At 60.3% G+C, this 23,154-nt stretch overlaps 2 protein-coding genes across 7 annotated transcripts in view; both read left to right on the top strand.

The window, feature by feature from the left end:
• Positions 1 to 944: 944 nt before the first annotated feature.
• Positions 945 to 6,037, top strand: LOC141748366 (regulator of cell cycle RGCC-like). The gene is made up of 5 exons (XM_074600318.1): positions 945 to 1,057; positions 1,831 to 1,986; positions 2,962 to 3,042; positions 4,050 to 4,112; positions 5,436 to 6,037. The coding sequence occupies exons 2-5, from the start codon at positions 1,833 to 1,835 to the stop codon at positions 5,441 to 5,443; spliced, it is 306 nt and encodes a 101-aa protein (XP_074456419.1). The 5' UTR covers positions 945 to 1,057; positions 1,831 to 1,832; the 3' UTR covers positions 5,444 to 6,037.
• A 10,300-nt stretch (positions 6,038 to 16,337) lies between these two features.
• LOC141748261 (H(+)/Cl(-) exchange transporter 5) overlaps positions 16,338 to 23,154 on the top strand; it is a 41,625-nt gene continuing 34,808 nt past the window's right edge. The window contains exons 1-3 of one of the 6 annotated variants that reach the window (XM_074599996.1): positions 16,338 to 16,429; positions 16,989 to 17,061; positions 19,559 to 19,752. In XM_074599996.1, the coding sequence (XP_074456097.1) occupies positions 19,737 to 19,752 (16 nt within the window). In that variant the 5' untranslated portion in view covers positions 16,338 to 16,429; positions 16,989 to 17,061; positions 19,559 to 19,736. Of the gene's footprint in view, positions 16,437 to 16,985; positions 17,062 to 19,002; positions 19,753 to 23,154 lie in introns of those variants that run through there. The other 5 variants (XM_074599995.1, XM_074599998.1, XM_074599999.1 and 2 more) reach the window with 5 other exon arrangements.

Here is a 23,154-nt window from a genome sequence, read left to right as displayed (position 1 = left end):
CGCAGACTGTTTGCTCCCTCCAAAGCCCACCGGCGGTCGCTGCCCGGCACGCACAAATGTTTGCTTATAACTTGTTTCATTTCACCCTCACGAAATAAACTCTGCCTTACAAGTCAGTGGCAAAGCAGTGATCCATGAAGCGTGGGCATCGCTCTGGACTGGCTCTGAAAAAAGCCGTTTAACTTTTGTTATGCTTCAGATCTAGCTATCGCCGGGCTCTTTTCCCTCTTTTTTTGTTCATGGCAGGGAACAGGAGACGCAACTTGTAAGTGCAGAGAAAGAGCAGCGTTCTTGTAATGGGTGACCACCTCCCCTCACCCTGTCGTAGGCCAGTTTTTAAGGTCCTGGCAGGGGGGGAAACACAGGAGAAAGAGAATCTACAGCGGAGCCCGTTCTCCCAGGCTGAGGGGTGACTTCAGTCCGCAGAAGGGATGGAGGAGGGGTGAGCTCCGAGGAAAGGGGGCGGAGCTCGGCTGCAGGACAGTGGAAAACTCATCCTGCGGGACTTCAGGTTCTGGTGGACGGACACTGATGCAGGAAAGGAAGCGGGGCACCTGGGAGGAAACCTGAAGATCTCAAGAACATCTGCAGCCCAGGGAGCAGCTGGCCTGGACCAGCCTCCCGCTGACCAGTGCCAAGGGGGAGGCAGGGAGGGCTGGAGGGATGTCCCCCCCGCGGCTGCCGGGGTGTGGAGGGGCTTTGGCCACCCGGCTCCACGGGACACTGGTCCCGGGGCACCACCCAGGGCCACCAGAGCGCAGGGAGGCGGCGAGCCCCGCCCGGGAGAGGCCGGTCCGTCCTCCCGCGGGGGCGAGGGGAGACCCCCGGCCGCGGGGGGGGGCGGACCGGAGGGGCTGGGGGTGACCCGCGGAGACCACGGGGGACGCACCGGGAGCGACGGGGACCCCCGAGGCCGGCGGGGGGGGGGGCAGGGCGGGGCCGCCACGCCCCTCCCCTCCCCTCCCCCGCCCCCCGCCGCGGGGCGGCCCCGGGGCTAAAACCGCCCGCCCGCGCCCGGGACGGCACCGGACCCGCCGCCGCCGCCCGGAGCCCGCCGGTGAGTGCCGTGCCGTGCCCCCGGAGGGGCTCTACACCCCCTCCCACCCCCCGCCGCCCCCTCGGGAGAGCCCTGGGGAGCGGGTCGCGGCTTGTGCCCCCCCGCCCCGCCTTGTGCCGCCGGGGCTTGCCCTGCCTTAGCGCGATCCCTGACCCCGCTGGTCGCCCCTTCCCACGGCTGCTGGTCCAGGGGCGGCCCCTCGCCCGTCTCCGCTCCCCAGCCCTCCGTGGGCCCGCTCCGGCCTCGCCTCCCCCCGGACGGGCTGGCTCTGTGGGGCAGGACCCGGGGGGAGCCAGCGGCACGTCCCTGGGAGCCGGGCTCAATGCCCAGGACACGGTCGCCTGGGCTCGGCGTGGTCCAGGGCCCCTGTCAGCCCTGCCGTAACCTCCCCTGAAGGCAGAGGAAGAAGCTGGGTCCGGGATCAAGACCCTTGCCTGCGTAGGACCAGCTCTTACTGGGCTGGGGCCCTGCTGGGTTGTGGGATGAGCCTGGGGGGGACCGATGAGCTGGGGGGGACGGATGAGCTGCCCAAGGAGCTGGATGTGCTCAGAGCCCTGCAGGGGATGGCGCGGGGCAGTGGTGGTGAAGGGCAATGCCAGCCCTGACCTTGCTGCGTGGGGCAAGAGCTGGCAGCCTGCCTGCGGAGAGGTGGCCCCCAGCCTAGGTCTGCCCCGTCCCCAGCCTGGCACTGCTCCCCAGAGGCTTTTGGTGGGGCTGTCTGCCCGGCTGTGCCCCAAGCGCCTCCCTCCGCTGACTTCTTGCCCCCCCCCCAGCCATGGCTGATGAGCTCAGTGACCTGCTGCGGGAGTTCGATGAGGTGATGGAGGATTTCGACAGAGGCCCCGTGTGTCAATACGAGCAGCACCTGGAGGAGCTGAAGAGGAAAGCGGGACACAGCGTGTACGACAGTGGCATTGATGAGCTGGAGAGTGAGTCCGGGGCTGGGGAGGGCGGTGTCCGTTGGGATGGAGTTGCTTTGGGAGCTCTGGGGTTCCTCCATGGTAAACCACGGAGCTTCCTGCTGATCCCACCACTGAGCTCCCGCCTGACTCATCTCTCATGGGCTGGGTGAGCAGCACGGGGTGGTGACCACTGGATCCTGGCCCAGGGCCTGCCGGTGTCTGCTGGGGCTCCTTCTGCTGGGTTGGCTGCTGCAGGAGCACACGGGGCTTGAGATAACTGGGACTTCAGAGGGAAACGGTTTCCTGTAATAAACCCGAGGAGTCCCCGTGTCTGTGTCCAGCAACCTCTCGTGCTGTTTGGTCTCGGAGAGAAGCTCAGTTCCTTTTTCCAAGTGTTCCTTGCAGCAGGGGAAGAGCAGATGGGCTGGCCAAGAGTGAGGTGGACCAGGGGCCCTATGCTATGCACGAGAAGGGGCAGCAAAGCTGTTCAGAGAAGGGCAACGGAGCTGGGGAGGGGTCTGGAGCACAAGTCTGGTGAGGAGCGGCTGAGGGAGCTGGGGGTGTTCAGCCTGGAGAAGAGGACGCTGAGGGGAGACCTTCTCGCTCTCTACAGCTCCCTGAAAGGAGGGGGTGGCCAGGGGGGGTCGGGCTCTTCTCCCAAGGAACAGGCCATGGGACAAGAAGAAATGGCCTCAAGTTGCGCCAGGGGAGGTTTAGGATGGACATTAGGAACAATTTTTACACTGAAAGGGTTGTGAAGCATTGGCCCAGGCTGCCCAGGGCAGTGGTGGAGTCGCCACCCCTGGAGGCATCTAAAAGCCGGGCAGACGTGGTGCTGAGGGACATGGGGTAGTGGTGGTTTTTGTCAGTGTAGGGTTGATGGTTGGACTCGATGATCTGAAAGGTCCCTTCCAACCTAGACGATTCTATGAGATTGGTCCCTGGTCCTGCAACTTGTTTATAAGGTGCCTGTGGACCGTGGCTGATGCTTCGTATCTGCAGGTACCAGCACGTCCCCGGGAAGCAGCCTCAACTGCAGCGAGGAGGACCTCAACACCCCTGCCGATGGTTACCCCTCCAAAGGTGAGGCTGAGAGATGTGTCCGAAGGGCTGATGCCAGCGCTTCCTTCTGCCTGCTTGGCTGGGCTTGGCAGCGACGGCCTTCACCTGCCCTGAGGTGGGGTGGGCAATGGGCCCCTGCAGGGTTTGGCGGTGGGAATGAGCCCTGGAGTCCTGGCTGGCTCCTGGAAAAGGTCTGAAGTTGGATTGGCATGTTCCCAGTCAAGGCTAGACTGAGCCAGGGGTCTGTTGGGGGGTCCCAGAGAGGGGGTCTGTCCCTGAGCTGGGGTTGTGCAGGGATGAGGGGGCACGGGGAAGGTGAGCACCCTTCCCACCGTGTACGGGTCCAGCTCTGGCCTCCACTGAGCCCATGCTGACCGGCCTCGCGTGCCAGGGAGCACGTGCCCTGCCTCTCTGCTTTCCCCCACGCTGAGCCTGAAGCGCCGGTGGCTGGGTTATGGGATGCCGATCTGTGTGATACCTGCGGGCACCACCCTACGCCCAGAGCCCGAGTCTGAGACTGGGGACAGAGCCGGTGGAAGTGCTGCGTGTCTGCAGGTCAGAGTTAGTCCTGGGGTTTTCCTTCCTCAAGCAGCGTCCTCGGTGAAACCCCCGGCTCCCCAGCCCTGTGCCTCCCAGCGCAGACGGGGGGAGCACCCATGGGGATGGGTGATGCTGGAGCTGCCCTTAAGCCCCACACGGGTGCAGGACTCGGAGCCAGGCAGCGCTGGGCAACTGCTTGGAAAGGTTCGGTGCTGCCCTTTTGATGCCTTTGTCAGCTGGGGACAGGCGTGGGCTGCAATCCCCTAGAGATGCATCGACCTACGGGGACGCTGGGGTTATCCCTGAGCCCCTGTTGCACACACAGCCCCCCATAACCCTCTCCCTCCTTTCTGCACCCGGCCGGTGCAGGAGCAGCAGGGAGCCGGAGCGATTGTGGCTGGAAGCAAGGGGTAGGGAGTTTTCTTCTCCCCAATTTAAAGCTGGGGGCAGGAATGGGAGGGACCTGACGGTGTGTTTCTCTCCGCTAGCTAAGCTTGGCGACACGCAGGAGCTGGAGGAGTTCATTGCAGATCTGGATAAAGCCTTGGAGGGTACGTACACAGCTCTGATCCCTGGGCTTCCTGAGCCCCCGGCTGATCCAGCATGGCAGGACGCCTGTGCTGGGGCTTCTGCTCTGCCTCTGGCTCGGCAGAGCCTGGCCCAGCTCCCCCCCGAGCCGGGGCTCCCAGCGCAGGGCGCTTAGAGCCTGGGTTTGGCTGCAGGCGTGGAATCCTTCTGTCTTTTCTTTTGTGAGGGGGCTCATCTGGATGTTGCCCCCCATCCCCTTCAAGCCCTTCCAGCCAGGGCAGACATTCCACTGCTTGAGTGTCTTCCCCCTCTGCTGCCTCAGTTTCCCCAGCTGGAGGTGGCGGTACTGTCCCGCTGGAGGGAACTGGGGATGTGGAGGCCAGATGGGTCCTGGCAATGGTGGCCTGCAAAAAAGGTGGCCAAACAACACAACCTGCAGAGCTGTGGACGTTTTCAGGAAGATGTGGAGGTGCCTGTGGCTCTGCCCGCAGCCCCCTCCGGCTGCTGCTCAAAGGCTTTTCTTTGCTGGGGGTGGGGGGGAAGGGGAGCAGGAGGAAAAGAACATTTTCCCTTGTATACCCCAGTCTGTAAAAAATCAGTGCTGTGGAAATACCCCGTCTGGAGGGAGGGCAGTGAGGGCTCAGACTCGCTAAGCACCACCCGACACGTGCCTGTGGAAGTGCCCTTTGGCCGTGGTGGCACTGAGCGAAGCCGTGGGCAGGTCTCGGAGCGGGAACCACTTCAGAGGGTCTGGGCGGTGGCAGAGAGGGGAATTGGGGAGCAGGGATGGGTCGTGGTCTCCTCCTGCAGATGTTCTCCTCCCGGTGAGGAGTTTGGCTGCAGGAGCCCCAGGGGACGGTGGTGACGCCGCGCTGGGCATCTCGGGCAGCTTTGCTCAGGCAGCTCTGCAGTCTGTGAGGTTGCCTGGTCCCCAGTAGCTTCCTCACTGGGGAAACTGAGGCAGAGGCTACACTTCCTCTCCAGCGGGGTGCCTGGGTGAGAGGCCGGAGGCAGAGAGAACTTGATTTAAAAAAAAAAAAAAAAAAAAAAAAGAGAGAGAGAGAGAAAAAGAATTCCCCCTGGGCAGCTGCACGAGTCCCAGTTCTCAGTATCTGTTCCCTTCCCTGGGGGGTCCAAAATGAGGTGGCTGGTGGGAAGCGCCGCTTCTGCTGGCCCTGAGCTACCCTGGCAGGCAGTGACGCGGGGGGGGACCGGAGTCCCCCCAGCAGATTTCTGCTCTAACCCTGCAGCTGGTGGTGCCTGGGGGGCAGTGCACCGTGCAGCCTCCCCCCAGCAGTCGTCTCACCGATCTCTTTTTTCTTTTTCTCTCTCTGGTTGTCCTGCAGAGATGTGAGATGGGGTTTTGGAGAGGAGGACCCACAGCAGACGAGCCCCGTGCCTCCCCCACCCACCCTCTGCTTCTGTGCCCCCGCCACCTGCTGCCGGCCTGGGTGACATCTCTCCGTGCCGCCCTGCTCCACGCCGGGAAGGGCAGCGCCCGCGGCCAGCGGGGACTGATGCGGCCATGGGACGGGCAGCTGCGACGGTGGCCGGACCTCGCGCTGCTCCCGCATGAAGGTGCCAGCACGGAGAGGGGACAAGCTCTCACTGGGGTCACCAGACTTTGCCCTGCGAGGGGGGCTGGCGGCTCCTGGGACTGAGTGGGGCTGGGGGGGGTGGGTCTATGTCACTGTTGAAGCCAGAGGAGAAGCCCTGGGTGATTTTAGGGAAGATCATCATCGCAGTACAGCAGGGAGACCTCGATGTCCCGTCTCGCAGGCAGCGCCAACCACTGCCAGCCCTTCGCTTTGCACGTGTAGCCTCAAGTAAGACCCCCCCCACCTGCCCCCCAAGTGCCTCTGCCGCAGCTGCTGCTGTAAATACTGTAAAAAGGATGTTATGTGCTGTACAGGCAGGATGTATTTTTATGAACAGGATTTTAAGTCTCTGTCCGTGTCCGTGCGTGTGTCCAGCCTTTTCCCTGGGCTCCTCTCTCTGCCCCAGTGGGGGGAGCGGGCAGGGCTGTGCTGTGCCCGGGGGGCAGCAGAGATGGGACGGGGGGATGCTGCAGGGAAGCAAATTCAGCAGCATTTGTCTGGCTGGAGCTGGGGAGGGGACCCCCTGGTCCTCCCTGCCTGTGGCTGGTGTGCCCTGACCTGGGCAGTGGGGACAGACGGACAGAGGGGGGGACAGAGGGATGAATGGACAGGCAGAGGGAGGGACGGATGGACAGGAGGGCATCAGGGACAGATGGATAAGAGTCCGCCCCAAGGTTTCCCTTCCCCAGAAGCTGCCCCGCAAGCGGTGGGATGACCCGGAGGAGCTCGGGGGAGAGGAGGGACGTGGGGCTCTTCTCGTCTCTGGGCTGATGTCCCTGTGACGTCCGCGTGGAGCAGGGCCACGTGTGCCTCTGCTGCAACCGCCTGAGCAGGAAATGAGACGGTTTTAGTTTCTTCCCTCACCCCTCGGTTCATGGGGTGCTGATCAGGAGGACATTGGTCATCTAATCTGCTGGCCTGGGGCTCGGTGCTGCCGCAGAAACCTGCTGACCAGGCGTTAATCCTGCGAACTCGAGTGCTCGGGAGGGAGGGCAGGGGCGCAGCTCCTCAGCAGCCCCAGCAGAGCCCTGCGCAGGGCACGGCACGCGTGGGGACACTTTCCGCTGTCACTCTCTCCATGCTGCGTGATGTGGCTGCTGCTCTGCCTCCCAAAGGGAGCCCTGGCCCTGTAGAGGGGCAGCCAGAAGACGGGGCTGAGAGCGGTGTGTGGGGCTGGGGGCGGTGGTGATGCTCGGAGATGTGTCCGTGATGCTCAGAGATGTGTCCGTGATGCTCGGAGATGTGTCGGTGGAGCTCGGCTGTGCCGCGGGGGACGGAGCACCCCACTCTGCTGGGAGACAGCCCACATCCACCGTGCTGCGGGGACTGTCCCTGCCGTGCACACTGGTGATGGCAGCGACCCCAGTGTCACTCAGGACGTTTTTTTTTTCCCCTCTGAGTCACTGCATGCCGGAATTTCGCCCTCGAAGTCTAGCTCTGACTCTGGTATTTATTCCACTCACGGTCACTTTCTGCCTCTGGGCATCACAAGCGCCTTTTCCAGCCTGCGTGGGAAGGGGGTTTTTCGCAGCCCACCCCCAGCCCACCCCACAGCGCGGTCTCCGGCTGGGTCACGGCAGTGCTCGGTGCTGGGCTGGGGAATCCCACACGCTGCCACCTCCCCTGGGCGCTGCTCGCACCAGCGCGGTGTCTGCAGACGTTGCTAAGCAGCTGCAGATATAAATACTTTCAAACCCCAAATCTGCTGCGGCTGATACACCCCTGCAGCAAAAGAACAGACTCCTTGGAGCTCCAGAGGGGTTGTTTGTTGTGGGGGTTGCCAGGAGAGGGGTTTGGGTTTCACCCCGGGTTTCCTCCAGCCCCTCGAATCGGGCAGGGGACGTGGCCGGGCTGTCCCGTGCTGCACGGCATCTTCTCCAGGGCTCGTGGCACCTCCCGCACCCGATGATACAGCGTCTGCTCGGGTTGGGGCTGGGAGGATGGTGGGGCTGGCACTGGGCACCCCACGGTGCCGGTGATACATGCAGGTGACGGGGTGACATGGGATGTAGTGCCAGCGCCGTCTTGCCCAGCCTGCACCGACAACAGCAGCCGTGGCGATGCTCACCCTAACCCCCTCCCCGGGACGGACTTGTGCGCATCGCATTGCTGCAAGCAGAGCCCTCGGGGCACAGCGGCTCCGGCAGGTCCTCTGCTGGAGCAGGGCGGGGGACCTTTTTTCTTGGGGACCCCAGGCAGGGGTTGGGGACGGGCCTGGGTGGCAGGGTGTCACTGGGATGGGAGCTATGGCATCCAGCAGCCCATGGGGGGGGCAGTGGTCCAAGGGCTGTTGTGCAGCCTGGGGCGACCATTGCCTCCCGGCCACACTCACAGGGCGGCTGAAGACCTGAGAGCAGGTCGGTGCGGGGGTCAGACAGCCCCTGCGTGCACGTGTGGTGGAGGTGCTGCAAAAATAATCAGCGCAAAGGAGCACGTCCTGCGGCGCGTCAGTTCCTCCCCTGGGCCCCTCTTCCCCCAGCAGCTCTGAGGAGGCTGGGCCGGGGCCAAGGATCCCTGGGAGCCACAGGGTCAGGCTGGACTTTGTGTGGGGCTCTGCAAAGAGCCTGCAGAGTCCTTTGGACCTGCCAGGGTGGGAACCCCACCTCTGGAGACACCGGGAGCTGATGGAGCCAGCGTTGGTCAGCCCCTCAGCAGCGCTGCCGGGGGGATGCCGGAGCTCTCAGCATCCTGGCCCAGGCCGGTCGGGGCACGGGCTGCAGAGGGGAAAGGGGCCGGCAGCCCCCCATCACACCACGGTCAGTGGAGAAGCAGCCCATCCCCAGCCACGCTGGAGCAGGCACGGGGCCACCTGCGAGGCTGGCACCGCTGCCAGCCGTGCGCTCACCGCCCTGCGGTCTGCTGCCTGCCGACTGCTTGCTTGTTTTCTTAGAAGCGAGAGCAGCGCACGCGGGGCCGCCGAGGGACGGGAAGTGGCTAACCGGAGCTGAGGCAACGGCACGGGCCTCCTGCATGCACCTTTTCCTCCGAGCCCGGCTGCAAACCCAGCTTGTCTGGAGCCCGCGGTTGTTATTTACCAGCGGGGCAGGCACCGCTCCAGCAGTGGGTCCTGCACACCCATCTCATAGGGTCTTCGGTAACCCCCCAGTTCCAGGCTGGGAGCGTCCAGCTCCAGCTGTGATGCCGGCTTGCAGCTTGTCCTGGGGGCCCAAATAGCCAGGCTGGGCCATGGAGGTGAGAGCTTTAGCAGAGGTGGCCCGTAGCCACACAGGGGCTGGCTGGCAAACGGCCACCTCCCTCCCTTGCTGCACGGAGGGCCACCAGAAACCTCCCTGGTGGCCACCACCATAGCGACCAGCTCCGGGCAGATGTCACCTGTGCCTCCCTGTGTTCTTCCTCCACAGGAAGAGGGGATGAGGTGCCTTTTGCTGGAGGGAGGCGTCCCTCGAGCCTTGTGCGGAGGGACAAGCACGCGGATGTCAGGTCTTCCGTCTGGGCACGGAGGCTGATGGAGTGGGACACGCTCCCTCAGCCCACCCAGGCTTGATGTTCCTCGACAAAGATGCTCCCACCTGGAGGGATCTCCCCAGCCTCGCTGGGGGTGAGAAGAGTCACCAGAATTCCCCTAAAGAAATTATAGGCTGAATTTCCTTCATTGCACCCAGCTGACCGGGTCAGCCCTGAGAAAGGCACGTAAGGCAAGGTATTTCTCCACCAAAAGCTGTTGTTCTTGTTGAGCCTAAAACCTAGTAGCAAGAGGGGCTTAATGTCTATCTGCAGAAAAATTTGGATCAGGAGCTCAGTAGGTTCTTCTTCATCCCCGTGTAACCATGGCTCTCTGGTCCTCCCCAGAGAGCGGAGCTCCGCCAGCTCCAGCTGGTGGTTTCTCCTCCAGCAGCCAGGAGGACAGTCCCGTGGGGCCGCCCAGGGCTGCGTGCGCCCGGGGACGTCTGTGCCCCGCTGGGTTCCAGAGGGGAACCACGTCCTCCGGGGGAGGGAAGTCCCTGGCTGCCCAGACAGTGCGGCCGGGCTGATGCAAGAGGCGGTGACTATTTTGGGAGATAGCTGAACCCGGGATGTCGTCTGCTGCTGCCGTTCTTTCCTGACAAGCCCTCTCATGTGTTTGGGGGGATCTTTCCACATTTACGGGAAAGGAGAAGTAGGACCTGAAGTCAGACCTTTCAGATCCTGACTTAAACCCCCGTTTTCCAGCACGCTTTTCAGCTGGAGGCAGAGCTGCGCGGGGGCAGGCGCCGCTCTAGCCGTAGGTCACGTTTCCCCTCCAAAAGCCCGGCTCATGGCTCCTCACCCGCCCAGACCCCGGCTCGTCCCATGCCGGGCGCAAGGTCCCCCCGGGGCTGGCGGGGTGACAGCAGCGAGGGGAGCACCCGCGGGGGTTCCAGCCCGGGGGGAGCCGGGAGGAGCACTGGCTCTGTGGGACATGACCATGGTGGCGACTCCGGGTCCTCCTTGCTGAGCAGTTCGGCTCTTGAGCCTGCCCTGCCGGCCGGGGGGGGCTGTCCTCGGCCCCCTCCTCTCCCCGGGGAGCTGCCAGCCCTGGCTGCGCCCAACCCGGGTCCTGCCTGCAGGAGGTGGCGAGGCAGGTATCGGTGCGGGACCTGGGGAGACCAAAGTCTCCATCACCTGAATCCCTGCCTGAGAACAGCCCCGGTGACACCTGTGGGGGGGCACAGGACCACAGAGCAGAGCCCGAGACGTTTTCCCAGGGGGGCCGCAGATCCCCCACGCCCCAAACACCGACTCGCTCCCCTCTGCTGCCTTTTACCACCTTGTCAGTGCAGCCAGACACAGGGCCCGGGGAGCGTCTCCATTTTGGGGACCGAGGGAGGGCGGGCATGGTGACCCTGCTCTGCCTCCAGACACCGTGAGCCCACCTGTCTCAGCTCTGGAGACATCGGTCCTTGCCTTCAGCCACCGCGGACAGGAGACACCCCAGGAGCTTTGCCTGCTCCGAGGGAGACCCGTGCGTAGGCAAGAGGGGGGTGAGCGTGGGCTTTGGGCGCTCCTCTCTGGTGAAACACCTCCCCAGAAACAACCTTCCTTCCCCGAACCGAACGGGGTGACGTAGCGCGGTGTCACCGGTCCCGTCATCTCTCCACCGACCTTCCCACAGCCTCCACCGCAGAGACAGCAGAGTTTAGCTGCGATGCCGTGGAGGGGTGTGAAACCACGGAGGGACCCAGGGGGGACAAGGGGCGTCCCAAGACACGGTTGTGCTCGGGGAGTCCCCAGGGCGCCAGCCCAGCTGCTGGAGGACAAGGCAGGATGGAGGGAGGCTGGTCGGCGGAGGGCTGCGAGCAGAGCTGTAGTTCAGGCTGAACAGCCTCAGATCCCGATGGAGAGCGGGGGGAACACGGCAACAGGGCCCTTATGGGCCAGGCAAGAGGTCGGGGGCTTCATTAGCCGTGGTGGGCTCGGGCTACCTGCACAGAATAATGCTGCAAGGATGAAGGCAGCCACGTTGCAATGGAAGCGGGGTGGAGGGAGGTCTCCATCACGCACAGGATGCTCAGAGAGCCAGGCTGAGCCCCTCCATCAGCCCCTGCGGAGTCCCCAGCTCCACCAGCCCTCGCAGGGTCTTCTCCAGAGAGCAGCCAGTCTCTCCTGCACCATCTTTCAGGATGTGTTAGGGCCTGGGAGCCGCATCCTGCTCCAACCAGTGCCCGAAGGGCCTCCCCAGGGTGAACCCCTTCACTGCTCGAATTCATCCCCGCGGCGAACAGTGCGGTGCTGGCTCCAACCCGTGTCCCTCCAGGCTGCACCGAACTGGTGTCAACCAGAGCTGGGGGTCTTGCTCCTGCTTTACACCCTCCGCCCTGATTTGCACCATCAGTGCCCCCAAGGATGCTCCCCCCCCACCTCTGGGTTCCTTGGGGGAGCCCCTGGCGAGGCCGGCAGTGAACTGGCCGTGCATGGAGACAGCATGGTGTCTTTGAGAGCTCCCAGGGCACGCAACGGGCCAGGTTTGTCCGGGGTGGCCTGGAGGCTTGTGCCTGCAGACCAGGCTGCAGACCAGGGCTGGGAGGTTTCCCCAGGAGTGCTGCAACTGCTCTTTCTGACTCCCCAAAAAGTCCCCGAGGACTCTCTGTGTGACCCCCCATTGCCCAGAGGACAGGAGAGCTCCGCAGCGCCACTCGGAGTGGAGCGGGTGCGTTCCTCCTCCGAGGATGAGGAGACAAGCTCCTCCAGGTCCTCGCTGAGGTTTCACCCAGGTGGAGACAGAGGCGGGTACCTGCGATCAGAGAGACTTTGTGTTTTTCTCCTGGCCGCTGTTCCCTCTCAACCCCCACCCTGTGCTCCTCCATCGGGCTCTGACTTCATCCCCCAGGTATCCAAAGAGACAATGCCGGCGGTGGCGGCCAGCGCCGCATCCTGTCCCCTCGCCCCCCGGGTCACTTCCCGGGATTGTTCTGCTCGGCTCGGACAGGGGCTGGCTGACCGGCGGTCCCCGGGGACCGGGAACAGATGAGCCTCACGTGCCGGCGGTGTTTCATGCAGCGACAGAGCACGGCTGGGGCACGGGGTGATGGCAGGGGAAGGTTGTCCTGTCTCTCTGGGCTTTGTCCTGCCGCCTTTCCCCCCTCCTTCGTTAGGAGCTGCCCTCCTCGGTCCCACCAGCGGCAACATCAGGCAGCCCTGGACCACGGGACAGGATCCCGATTTCCATCCCGGCCAAAACCCTTGCGCTGACATTGCCGAGCTGGAGGGAGAGCAGAGGGACACAGCTGATCCGGGCCGGGGCTCCCTGCTGGCTTAGCTGGCATTAACCTCATAATTAAACTAATTAAATTAATACCAGGAGGGTCCAGCCCGGTGTCACCATTCCTCGGCACCAAGCCTGCATTCAAGCAGGGGGCTAAGCCTGCAAATAACCCTCCCCCACATAATCACCCCCGATTCTCTGCCCCCGGAGGCTGGCAGTCTATTCGTGCAACGATCTTTGGACTTGAAATGTCGTTTTTTTTCCCCCTTGTAGAGCTTTATGGCTTGGTTAGCGTGATGCCCAGCCGCACGCTCCTTTCCTCACAGTGTCCCATGAGTTTTCGTGTCCTGCCTGTCCTACCGCTGCGGGGCGTGTTTAGATTTTAAAGTTGAACTCCTTTCCCATTTTGCTGTGAGATGTGCTTTCTCTGGGGGTGCATTCCTTGCTGTCCGTTGGCTCCCAGCCGTGAGCTGGCTGCCGGTACTTGGAAGGCCGATGCCGGGTAGGTATCGCTGGCAGCCACTGTGTGCAGGTAGCAGGTGGGTGAAGCAGCAGCACCGCCCCTGCAGCCTCGCGTGGTCCAGAGCATCCCCTCCTTCATGCTTGCCCTCTGTGTGGTCATCTTGGACCTGGCTCCGGGTCCTTCTGTCCCCCTGGGCCAGCAGCTCCATCCCTGCACGGTCACGGTGTGGGGCTGGACAAGAAGGTGGTTGATTCCTTTCAGACCATCGCCTCTGGTTTTGTCCCCGCCCCGGGAGGGCACGGGGCTGAGCTCGCTGTTGGAAGCAGGACAAGGCCATGCCTTCTGCGGGGACATCTCTCTGGGTGTGCTCTCCAAGCAGGGTGCCAGATCCAGGGTGGCCCACAGCGTGGCAGGGACGGGTCCCGGAGCACCCAGCGCTTCGGACTGGGGTCTGCTGGGAGGGGGTGGGTGGGAGACGAGGAAACGGCAGCGGCAGGAGAGGCAAAGGGCAGCGGGCTCTTCACAAAACGATGCCAAGGGGCAAACAAGGGGCTGTGCAGCCGAGGTGGTGGGACACTGGCTGCTCCCAGGTCCCCCAGCCACGTGTTTCCAGCCTCGGCTATTTCAAGGCTTCCTGTTTCCCTGAAGCGAGTGGCTTCCCGGCGCTGGGGACGAGGCAGCGGCCCTGGGGCTGTCCCTTCCTCCGTGTGATGGGTCTGACTTTCGCATTCGGGGGTGGGGGGGGGAGGATTTTTTTTCTTTCTTCTGGTGAAGCTCCTGGGCCAGCAGGGCAGAAAACAATGGGCAGGAAATCAGGGATGGGGTCTGCCTTCCCGGCCCTGGAGCTCTGCCCCGGAGTGTGTCTGCAGGTACCTCCGGGTTTCTCTTCCTGAAGATCCCCCATGGAGCAGCCCCGTCCCCGCAGCAGCGCCTGGGGCTGTTGGGATGGGCAGGAGAGAGCGGAGCAGAGCCCCCTCCTTCCCCCTCTTCCCTGTCCCCATAGCCCTGCTCCTCCCTCCCAAAAAATAGTGCTTCGTGGAAAGTGTCTTTTCTGCCGAGGTTTCCAAGTTGCACATCCCCGTCCTGCTCGTTTCTGGTTCTTCCAGGCCTTTTGCATGCCATGCAAACGAGAAAATAAACGCTGATTACTTTTATTCCGGGAGGAAAGAAAAAAAAAAAAAGTTCATTTCACGGGAAAATGGTGGGGCTGTCAGTCCCGCGGGAGCTGGACGTGAGGCTGCTCTGGGGGGCGCGGGGGGCAAGGTCCTCCTCTGCAGGACACGCGGGATTTCCCAGCCCTGGGGACAGTAACTGGGAGGAGGGGACCAGAAGGGGACCACACCGACAAGCAGGGCGGGCGAGACCCGCTCGCTGCCACGTGTGCTGGGGGTCTGGGTGGGGGACAGGCACTCGTCACCCCTCGGGAGGGACCTGCTGCCCTCCTGCCCCTCTCCATCAGCCCCGATGCCCTGAGCACCGGGAAGGGGGAGGAAGGTGGAGGGGAGGAGGGAGGTGGAAGGCCAAATCCAGCAGCCCCCGGCCCCAGGGAGGTGGGAGCACCACGCCGTGCTCAAGGATGCGGTGGGGCTGGCTGCATCCCGCGGAGCCGCCCGGGGCCGAGGCCAGGGGAGCTGGGGGTCGTTTCTTGGCACTGATCCCTGGGGGAGCCCGTCCGAGCCGTGGCATGGCAGAGAAGATGGAGCCAGGGTTCACCTCCCCAGCACTTGTGGCAGGGTCTTCCTCCTCTAAAGGGTCTTCACTCTCATGGCATGATGCTGGTGGCATCTTCTAGGGTCGCCGTTATGGTAAAACTCAGGTGTCTCTTCTCCCACATCCTGAAAACAGGAGCGTTGCCAGCCCCACGGTGACATTCACCCTCTTTTCTGCCTCTCCTGGTGGGACACGGGGGTCTGTGGGTACCAGGGCACTGGGCACCGGGAGAAGCCTTTCAATGAAGAGGTGTAGGGCCAGCTGAGGAGATGTTCCTCGGGGAAGTGAACACATCCATGCAGCGTCTGTGCATTTCCAACCCAGCAGGAGCCGGGAGCAGGGACTCCCCATCCCGGTGAAGTGGGACGAGCGAGAGCCGGAGGTTTGGACCCTGCCCTGCTCCCCTTGCGCCCACAGGGCTGTCTGCTGCCGGACCCAGCATCTCGCTGGGAATGGGGCAGGTTCCTGCTGGGAACGAGACGGCCCCACTTCCAGCAGCATCGTCCTGCCGCGTCCTCAGCACGGCTCCGGGCTCTCCTGGGTTGTGTCCCAGCAGGGACCGGGCACACTTCCAGGCGAAGCCCGCCGGGTGCTGAGCCAGCCCCCGTGGGAGGAGGAGAAGGGGCCTCCAAGGACGCCCGGGGGTAGCCGGGCAGCCCAGGCCAGGTCTCCTGGCCCAGGCGGGCTCTGCTGGCCGGGCCGCTCCTGCCTGCGCCATTGCCGCCCTCTAGTGCTGCCAGCGACCCCAGTGCTGCCTCCCCGGGCGGACTGGTGGGACTGGGGAGGGACTGGGGAGGGTGCTCATGCGCCGGGGGGGCATATAGAATAGAATCATAGAAGACAGTGATGGGGGGGGTCAGTGATGGGGGGGTGACAGTGATGGGGGGGTGAGTGGTGGTGGGGTGAGTGGCGGGGAGGTCAGTGATGGGGGGTCAGTGATGGGGGGTGACAGTGGTGGGGTGGTCAGTGATGGGGGGTGACAGTGATGGGGGGGTGAGTGGTGGTGGGGGGTCAGTGATGAGGGGTGACAGTGATGGGGGGGTCAGTGATGGGGGGGTGACAGTGATGGGGGGGTGAGTGGTGGTGGGGGGTCAGTGATGAGGGGTGACAGTGATGGGGGGGTCAGTGATGGGGGGGTGACAGTGATGGGGGGGTGAGTGGTGGTGGGGTCAGTGGTGGGGGAGGTCAGTGATGGGGGTTCAGTGATGGGGGATGATAGTGATGGGGGGGGTCATTGATGAGGGGGGGTCAGTGATGGGGGGTGACAGTGGTGGGGGGGTCAGTGATGGGGGGGTGACAGTGAGAGGGGTTCAGTGATGGAGGGGTGACAGTGATGGGAGGGTGAGTGGTGGTGGGGGGTCAGTGATAGGGGGTGACAGTGGTGGGGAGTGACAGTGGTGGGGGGGTCAGTGATGGGGGGGTCAGTGATGGGGGGTGACAGTGATGGGGGTGGTCAGCGATGGGGATCTGCAATGGGAGGGGAGAGCAGCATTGGGGGGGGTCAGTGATGGGGAGTCTCTGCTAGGGGGGGTGGGTCAGCGATGGGGGGGGTCTGCGCTGCGGGGCGAGCGATGGAGAGGCAGGGCCGGGACAGGGGCGGTGCGATTCCCGCTGTGGCCTCACGGCGGCCTCACGCAGGGCGCCTCCGCCCCCGCTGCCCCTCCGTGCCGGGCGGGGTGCGTACCGCTTTAAGAGCCCGGCGCCCACACTCAAGATGGCGCCGGCCGGGCGCGCCCCCGCCGCCACAGCCGCGCAGTGCGCCTGCGCACAGCCCTGCCCGGGGGCCCCGCCCCGCCCCGCCGTGGGTGGAGCCGCCCCTCGCGCAGGTGCGGCGGCGGTGGCGGCGGGGCCCGGGCCGGGCCGCGCTGGGCCGCGGCGGCGGAGCGGGTACGGGGTGAGGGGTCGGGGTGGGACCGGGACTGGGGAACTTGTGGGGCAGGGCAGGGCGGTGTGGGGTGGCCGGGCGCTGTGGGGCCTGCCGGAGGCCCGGGCGGTGTGAGCTCGCCGGGGGCCCTACAGTGGGTCCGGGAGGTGTGGGGCCTGCCGCGGGGCCTGCTGCTTCTTCCCCCTCCTTTTCCCTCCCGGCCTGTTGCTGAGGCCCCGTTGGCCCCGGGGTGGGTTGGGCCGCTCGTCCCGGCACTGGCAGCGTGAGGGAGGCAGGGAGGGAGGGAGGGAGGGAAGGTGCCGATGTGGCAGCTGGAGGTGGGGAGCGGGAGCTCTGGGAACAGCCGGTGAAGAAAGTTGAAGCGAGTCCCGGGCTGGGAGAATTCACGGCTCCCGGGGCCGGGCAGGGATGTTCTCCGTGAACCTTGTCACGAGTGCAGTGCCTGAGGTGCCTGCAGCCCCCCTTGCTGATGTTTACCCCCCCCCAGGCTTCGGCGCTGGGAGAGCCTGTGTGTCCTGGCTGTTTTCTTGCCTGAACAAGCCACTCTTTCTCTTCCAGCAGCTCCAAGAAGCGGCACAGTCAAGGCAGGAGCAGCCCAGCCTTGGTGAAGGTACCGACGCCGCTAGTTGGATGGGTAGGTGATCCTCTTGTCATCGTGACTGGCCTCTCCTGTGGGTGGACACTGCTGCTGAGAGCAGAGATCTGGGCTCAGGCAGCAATGGGATGAGCTGCCCGGGGACACGCTGCCTGCCTTTTGATGGGATGAGCTGCCAAGGGGCCTGCTGCCCACTTTCTTTTCTGTCTGCCTCTGCTGGAGTGCAGGTGGACAGAGCTGGGGTCTCCCACTCCATTCGAGTGCTAAGGGAAAAGTCCTGGCTGAGGGAGCGTCCAGGAATAGACGGGGCAAGAAACAGGGCAGCCAGAGTTTGGGAGTCCTTTAATACAGTGTGCGACATCGGCTTCTGGACGTTGTGAGCTTTCCTTCGTCCAAGTTTTAAAGCCTTCGTTAAGCTTGGAGGTTGTACCTCAATTTTTTTTGCAGACAGAATGAAAGGAAGGATTTAGCTTTTTACGCTCGCGTAAAGCAGCTGTTTGTGAAATGCACACTTCATAATGTTCCAGATGTTGGTGGTTTTCTTCTGGGCTCCTGGTGTCTGTGGGGCAGGGTGGCCGTGGGGCAGGACCACGGGCACTGGCACCAGGGAGGCAGCGGAGACATGTGGCTGGCAGACACCACTGGGCCTCTGACTCCCTTTGTTCCCCGAAGAACTTGAAAACAGGATTTTTTTTGTTTTTAAAATGCTGCTTGAATGATGGTTGTATAGAATAGTGAATTGTTTTTAATTCTTTGGGATGCAATGCTTGAATCGTCTTCTTGCTGGCCTGAGCTGGAGCCTCGCTGAGCTGCTTCTTCCTGAAATAGCCTCCCAGCCCCTGCCTGGCAACAGGTGAAGTTCTGTGGTATATGTCCTTAAACTTGGTTGCACCAAAATATCTTTTGAGGTGTGGATTTGGTTTGCCTGAGATTTTGTGGCCTTGTCAGTAACAGTTGTTCTCCAGTAACTCCAGAAGTTGAAATGGTTTGGGAGCAGCACCCAACCGAAAGTGTTGTTTTTAATGGAGTTGTGTTGTCCCTGCACCTTCCTACCCCCCCGTACGCTGCGCACACTTGAAAACATAACAGCACATTTCCTTTGGTCTCCCTGTGGACTCACAGGTCATGATCTTCAGCTACCAGAAAGCTGCAGAAGTTAGAAAATCACCACAGCTGTTTTCTCCTGCCGTGTTTTGTAGGGGTCACTGGGAAGTTGTGCCATGCAGATGTACTTTTCTTTTCTCTCCTGTCCCTCGCTGTACAGCTGCTTTCTGCTGCCGTGTGTTCTTGGCAGCCTCATTGCATTTCAGGAGTGGGTGATGCTGCGAGGAAAGATTTTCTTTTCATCTAAATGCTTTTCTTGGGTCGTTCTCCAGCATTGTTTTGCCCCATTCATATTTGATCCGGTTTGCTGTGGTTTTTTTTTTTTTTTTTAAAAAAAAAAAAAAAAAACAAACACAGAGCTGGTAATTGAGTAAGAAATGTGGCCGTAACACCAAAATTTCAGGAAATATCTGTTAATGATACGTTATTCTTTCGGCTCTGGATGTCTTGGTCCGGCAAAAAGCTGGTTGTGCAATTGTTGCGTCGCAGTGTGCAATTAGAACATGGAGTCACTTGCTGTCCGGAGAAAGAGCTGCTCTTCATGAACAACTGGTTTAATGAGAGGAATCGTGGCGTGAGCTCTTGGGTCGGCAGCAGTGACTGTCACATGAGCTGGCGGTGGCAGGGTTCAGCGGGGGGGGTTCCAAAAATGGGGGAAGCCCAAAGGTGCAGGGGGTCAGCGGCTCTGGTGTGGGATGGTGGTGGGTGGCTTTGTGCTTGAGGAGGGTGTCCTGCTGATGAGATGCCTGGAAACATCTCCCACAGCAGCCAGGCTTGTGCTGCTGCTGCCTGGATTTGCTGTGGGGATTTTAAGTGCAGCGTGATGTACACACACATTTTCTTTTTTTACCTGGGAGCAGCATTTTCAAGGACGTGCCTGTGTGGCGGTGGTGGCCTCCTCCCCTCGGACCGAGGTGCTTGCTGCAGCTCCGTGGGCTCTCAAGGCTCGCCCGCTTCTTCTGCGCCTCTGCCCTGTGTCCACCTTCACCCACCTCCTCTTTCCCTCGGCCATGGTTCCTCATTTTCTTCTTCCACCCTTGGTGTGGAAGGTGGCACCAGCTATGTCTCCAGCTGGATCTGGTGAAGGAAGTGAAGGAAGGCAAAGCTGATCCCCAAAATTCCTCACCTTGAGCGTGTGCTTGCCTGGGGGTACAGTTCATCCATGTAATATCACAAGTCATTTGGATGTTTTGGGGACAGATGAAGTCCAGCCAGTGCCCCAGACTGTGTGCACAGCCAGGCGAGGGCTGGCAGTGGCTGACGTTGCCATCATCTGGTCTTAGACTCATCCAGCGGGTTTGTCCAGGAGTTTGGATTCAGGTCTGAGTGCCCGAGTGCAGAACTGACAGCGTGGGTTTGAATAGTTATGTGCATCTTGCATCATGCTTGTAATTACTCCCTCTGGAATAACAACTTGCTCTTGGTTACGCAGCACAGCTTCACCTGCAGTTGTTCCTGAAGGACTGCGAGCCCTGGGTTTGGAAGATCGGTTTCTGAAGGAGTCCCTTGAGCATGGTGGCCCATGTGTCTCCTCGGGGTAGCCTGGGTGGCACCCGGAGGCCGAAGAGATGAGGGGCGCTGGGGAGCCGGCCGCCTGAGCCGGACCAGGCATGCCGCTGCAGCCAGGTAACCCTGGGCACACACGTGTCTGCTCAATGGCAGAAGCTACAGAGCCGGGTGATTTGGACTGCTGTGCGCCCATCGCCGTCACGCTGCGGATGTGTGTGTAGTGCTTTTGGTTTAAGGCCAATGGTTGGATACTGTGAAGTGGTGTGAAAACACCGTAACTCATGTTTTGGGGCTTGTTGCGCTGCTGCTGGCAGTGTTTTGTAGTTGTTCCCTCTTTGCACGGCTGTGTCCTGGCAGGTGGGATGTCCACTGCGTGTCCCTGCTTCCTTAGGGTGAAACCATCGAGGGTTTCCTCAACAGCCGTTCGTTTCCCAAGGCTGAGGAAGGGGTGAGGCTGTCTCCGGGGAAGCTGGCTGTTGCAGCACCCTGTTGTACCTGGAGAAGAAAGAAGAGCTGTGCTGTGGGGAGAATCAGGTCTTCTTCAGGACAGAGCAGGCTGCCCTGGAAGTTCCTTCTGTGTCTGTACAACTCTTTTTTGTTCGAACTTCAGCAGCCCACTGACCGAACTTTGGATTTGTCCGGGTAGTGGATGTATCTATTTTATTCAGAAGGAGGGATGCTGCAGGCATGCTTGGGTAATAGAGCTAGGGGAGATGGGAATACCCAGACCAGTTCTTTGGTTGGATAGAGGCAACCGGTGGCTTTTTGGGGAGTGGGAGATTTTCATCATGTCCCTGATTTTCATCTTAATAGTCCTTTTGCCTCTTCATGGGTTTTCCCTTTAAGCAGAAAATTCTCAAGAAATTTAAGTACTGTAGTGAGACGTACCCAGAATGTATAAAAGTACCTCAATTTTTTTTCTTTTTTAATGACTTGTGCTACAATATCACTTTTTAAAAAGTTTTAAATAAAAGAAATGGTGCTGCAGTCAGTGGCGGTCTATTTCTGCTGTTATGTGAGACTGTAAGGACCCTAATCCATAAAGGGAAAATCCTCTGTGTGTGTGTTTGGTGCCCATGATCTCTTCAGTGCTGCAGGACAATACATTGAAGGTTTCCTGATGAAATGTGTGTGCAGTTGCCTTTTCCAGAACGCTTTATAGCAAACAGCACGGAAGGTATCCATTAACGGAGGGTCTGAATCCCTGCTGTGGTGAGGCCAGCGTGCCGCTGCCAAGGCTAAAGAACCTGGCTGGAAATTCGGTAGAGGGTCAGGCTGCTTATTTCATCGCCTGTAGCTACTTTACTCTCCAGCCAAATTTCACTTTTCCCAGTGGGGATAAGGAAACCTCTCTGTATTTTGAGGGTGCTGGCGTTGTGGGTAGCTACAGAGCATTTGGACGCTGGAACGTCGCAGCTTCTGCTGTTGGAGGGTGGGAGGTGAGCTATTGAATCGCGTCCTGGTTTTGTAGGAGGCTGAACCATCTGCAGAAATTCAATGAGCCCTGGGAGCTGCTTCGATACTGCAGTCGGCGAGTTAGCCCTGTTGTTTGTGTGCCAGCCTGTTCGGGTTCAATGCAATGGGCTTCAGACCTGTTGGGCTGCAGTTCAGTACTTCCAAAATGCCATTTTTATCCCCGCCTCTTGAGGAACTTCTGTTTGGTTTTTCAAACATCTAGCGACTGTACGAGGAAAGAGAGTGTATACTTTGGATCGAGTAGCCTGGGGAGGTGCCTGCGCGTAGGATGAAGTCCACTGCTTTGACAAAAATGTATAAAATCAGCTACATCGCATGTGCCGAGCAGCTCAGGTGGATTTCACGGAGAGGGAGATGTTGGAAAGGTAACTTGGGTACACCAACACTCGGGGCCTGGCAGCTTGGCAGCATTCGGTGCAGGCCAGCTGTAATTCTCCCTGCAGTTTGGCAGGGTCTCTCTGGCTCATTAAGGCCAGGTCCCGGGGGGGCTTCGCAGCAGTTCTTGCCAGGGCCCCCATTCTCCTCCCGTAACCCCCTTCTCGTCACAACAGGGAGGCTCTCAAGAGGCTTTTCTCACCGAGGATTTTGTGCAAGTTGGGTGCTTTATGTTCCTTTTGTGCCTTGGAAAATCCCCTCTTAAGTCTGTCGTAGCCTGTATTTCAGTAGATTTGGCTTTTTCTAGATTTTCAAGCGAGAAGCGGAACAGCGGTCTCCCCAAAATAAAGCTTAACCCAACACCACTTAGTGCTTTTTGAATTCCAGGGTGTGCTGTGAAGTGTCTCATAAAAACAAACAAAAGAGATCAGGTACTCTGCTGAAAGAGATACAGTCCTTGGCCCTTAACAAAAATGTGACAGGTGACAGGTTTCCAGCTGAAACTTGATGCAAGCTTGAAACTAAACTGGACTGTAAAATATAATTGGAAATACTTGTTGACATCTTGCTATTATAGCCATGATAGTTCTTATTCTTTTTTTTTTTAAAAAAAAAAAAGGGAAAAAGGAAAGAAAAGGAGGGGGGAAAAAGTCATGGTGTTTGAGGAGAGATGATATTTTATCAGTGGTTATTTGGCTTTTTTTTGTCTGACAGTTTTGGCATAAGCTTTCTCCATGGGATCTGAAGGACTTCAGCTCTGTAACAGCACATTCTTCTTTTTGAATTCCAGTAAAATAACTAAATGTAACAGATAGGGAAAGACTGGGATGATTCTAAGTCACGTAATGGGGAAGTGAAGATGGTCCCTGCTAGTGCTGCACAGCGAGTGGTTACGGTGTGTGAATAGCCTGTGACTACGAGGAGTTACATTTTCCACCTGAAAAGTGAAAATGAGTTTACAAAGCGCTAGTTCTGTAACTGCAGTAACTTTAGTTTTGGAGTAGAAAATTTTCTGTACCTTTATTAGATTGGCTTATTTTCTTGTTTGCCCTACGTGGTAAACCCAAAAGGAGCAGTATTGAAAAGCGCTGCAGTCCGGCAGGCTGTTCCGCGTGGGGTGTGAGTGTCTGGGGTGTTGTGGGGCGCGGGGGACCCGGGTGGGTGTTGCTGCAAACCGTGGGTGAATTCAGCCGCGGAGATGTTTGGGGAGCTCTGCTGCTTGGGTGACCACGCAGTGATATATTTTTGGGAATAAGGGAAAGGATATAAGCCTCTTGCTAGACTAGTTTTTGGGATCTGCCTGTTGCAATATCGGGAATCTCATTTGAGAAACATTACTGAGCCTTGAAGTGTGTCTGGGTTTAAATGAGGCTAATGCATATGCTCTGTGTGCTTCCCTACCATAAAGGGGAAAAAGAATGTTTTATATAAAACCCACGTTTGGCCAGTACTATTGGTTTCGTGCTGCCTTGAAGACTTTTCTGTATTAAGATCTTCTTGTCTTGCATCCAAGTCGTTTTTCCCCTTGTTTTTGGGGCGGATGTGCCTGGCGTGATCTGGATACACTGGTGTGCGCTGCTGTGTGTTGCACGGTGCCAGACTGAAGCTGCGGGTCCAGCACTGGTCCCTCCAGACCCCCTCACGAGGCGAGGATGGAGCGAGGTCCTG

Source organism: Larus michahellis, chromosome 9 (genome assembly GCF_964199755.1).
Source record: "Larus michahellis chromosome 9, bLarMic1.1, whole genome shotgun sequence".
Classification (NCBI taxonomy): domain Eukaryota; kingdom Metazoa; phylum Chordata; class Aves; order Charadriiformes; family Laridae; genus Larus; species Larus michahellis.
Note: the sequence above shows the minus strand (reverse complement) of the source record. Positions and strands in the feature narration are given on the sequence as shown.

Bases quoted from the DNA above. Each gene is read 5' to 3' on its own strand.
- LOC141748366 (XM_074600318.1), top strand. From the start codon at position 1,833: ATGGCTGATGAGCTCAGTGACCTGCTGCGGGAGTTCGATGAGGTGATG. The intron at 1,987-2,961 runs GTGAGTCCGGGG...TCGTATCTGCAG, and splicing joins TGGCATTGATGAGCTGGAGA to GTACCAGCACGTCCCCGGGA. The intron at 3,043-4,049 runs GTGAGGCTGAGA...TCTCTCCGCTAG, and splicing joins CGATGGTTACCCCTCCAAAG to CTAAGCTTGGCGACACGCAG.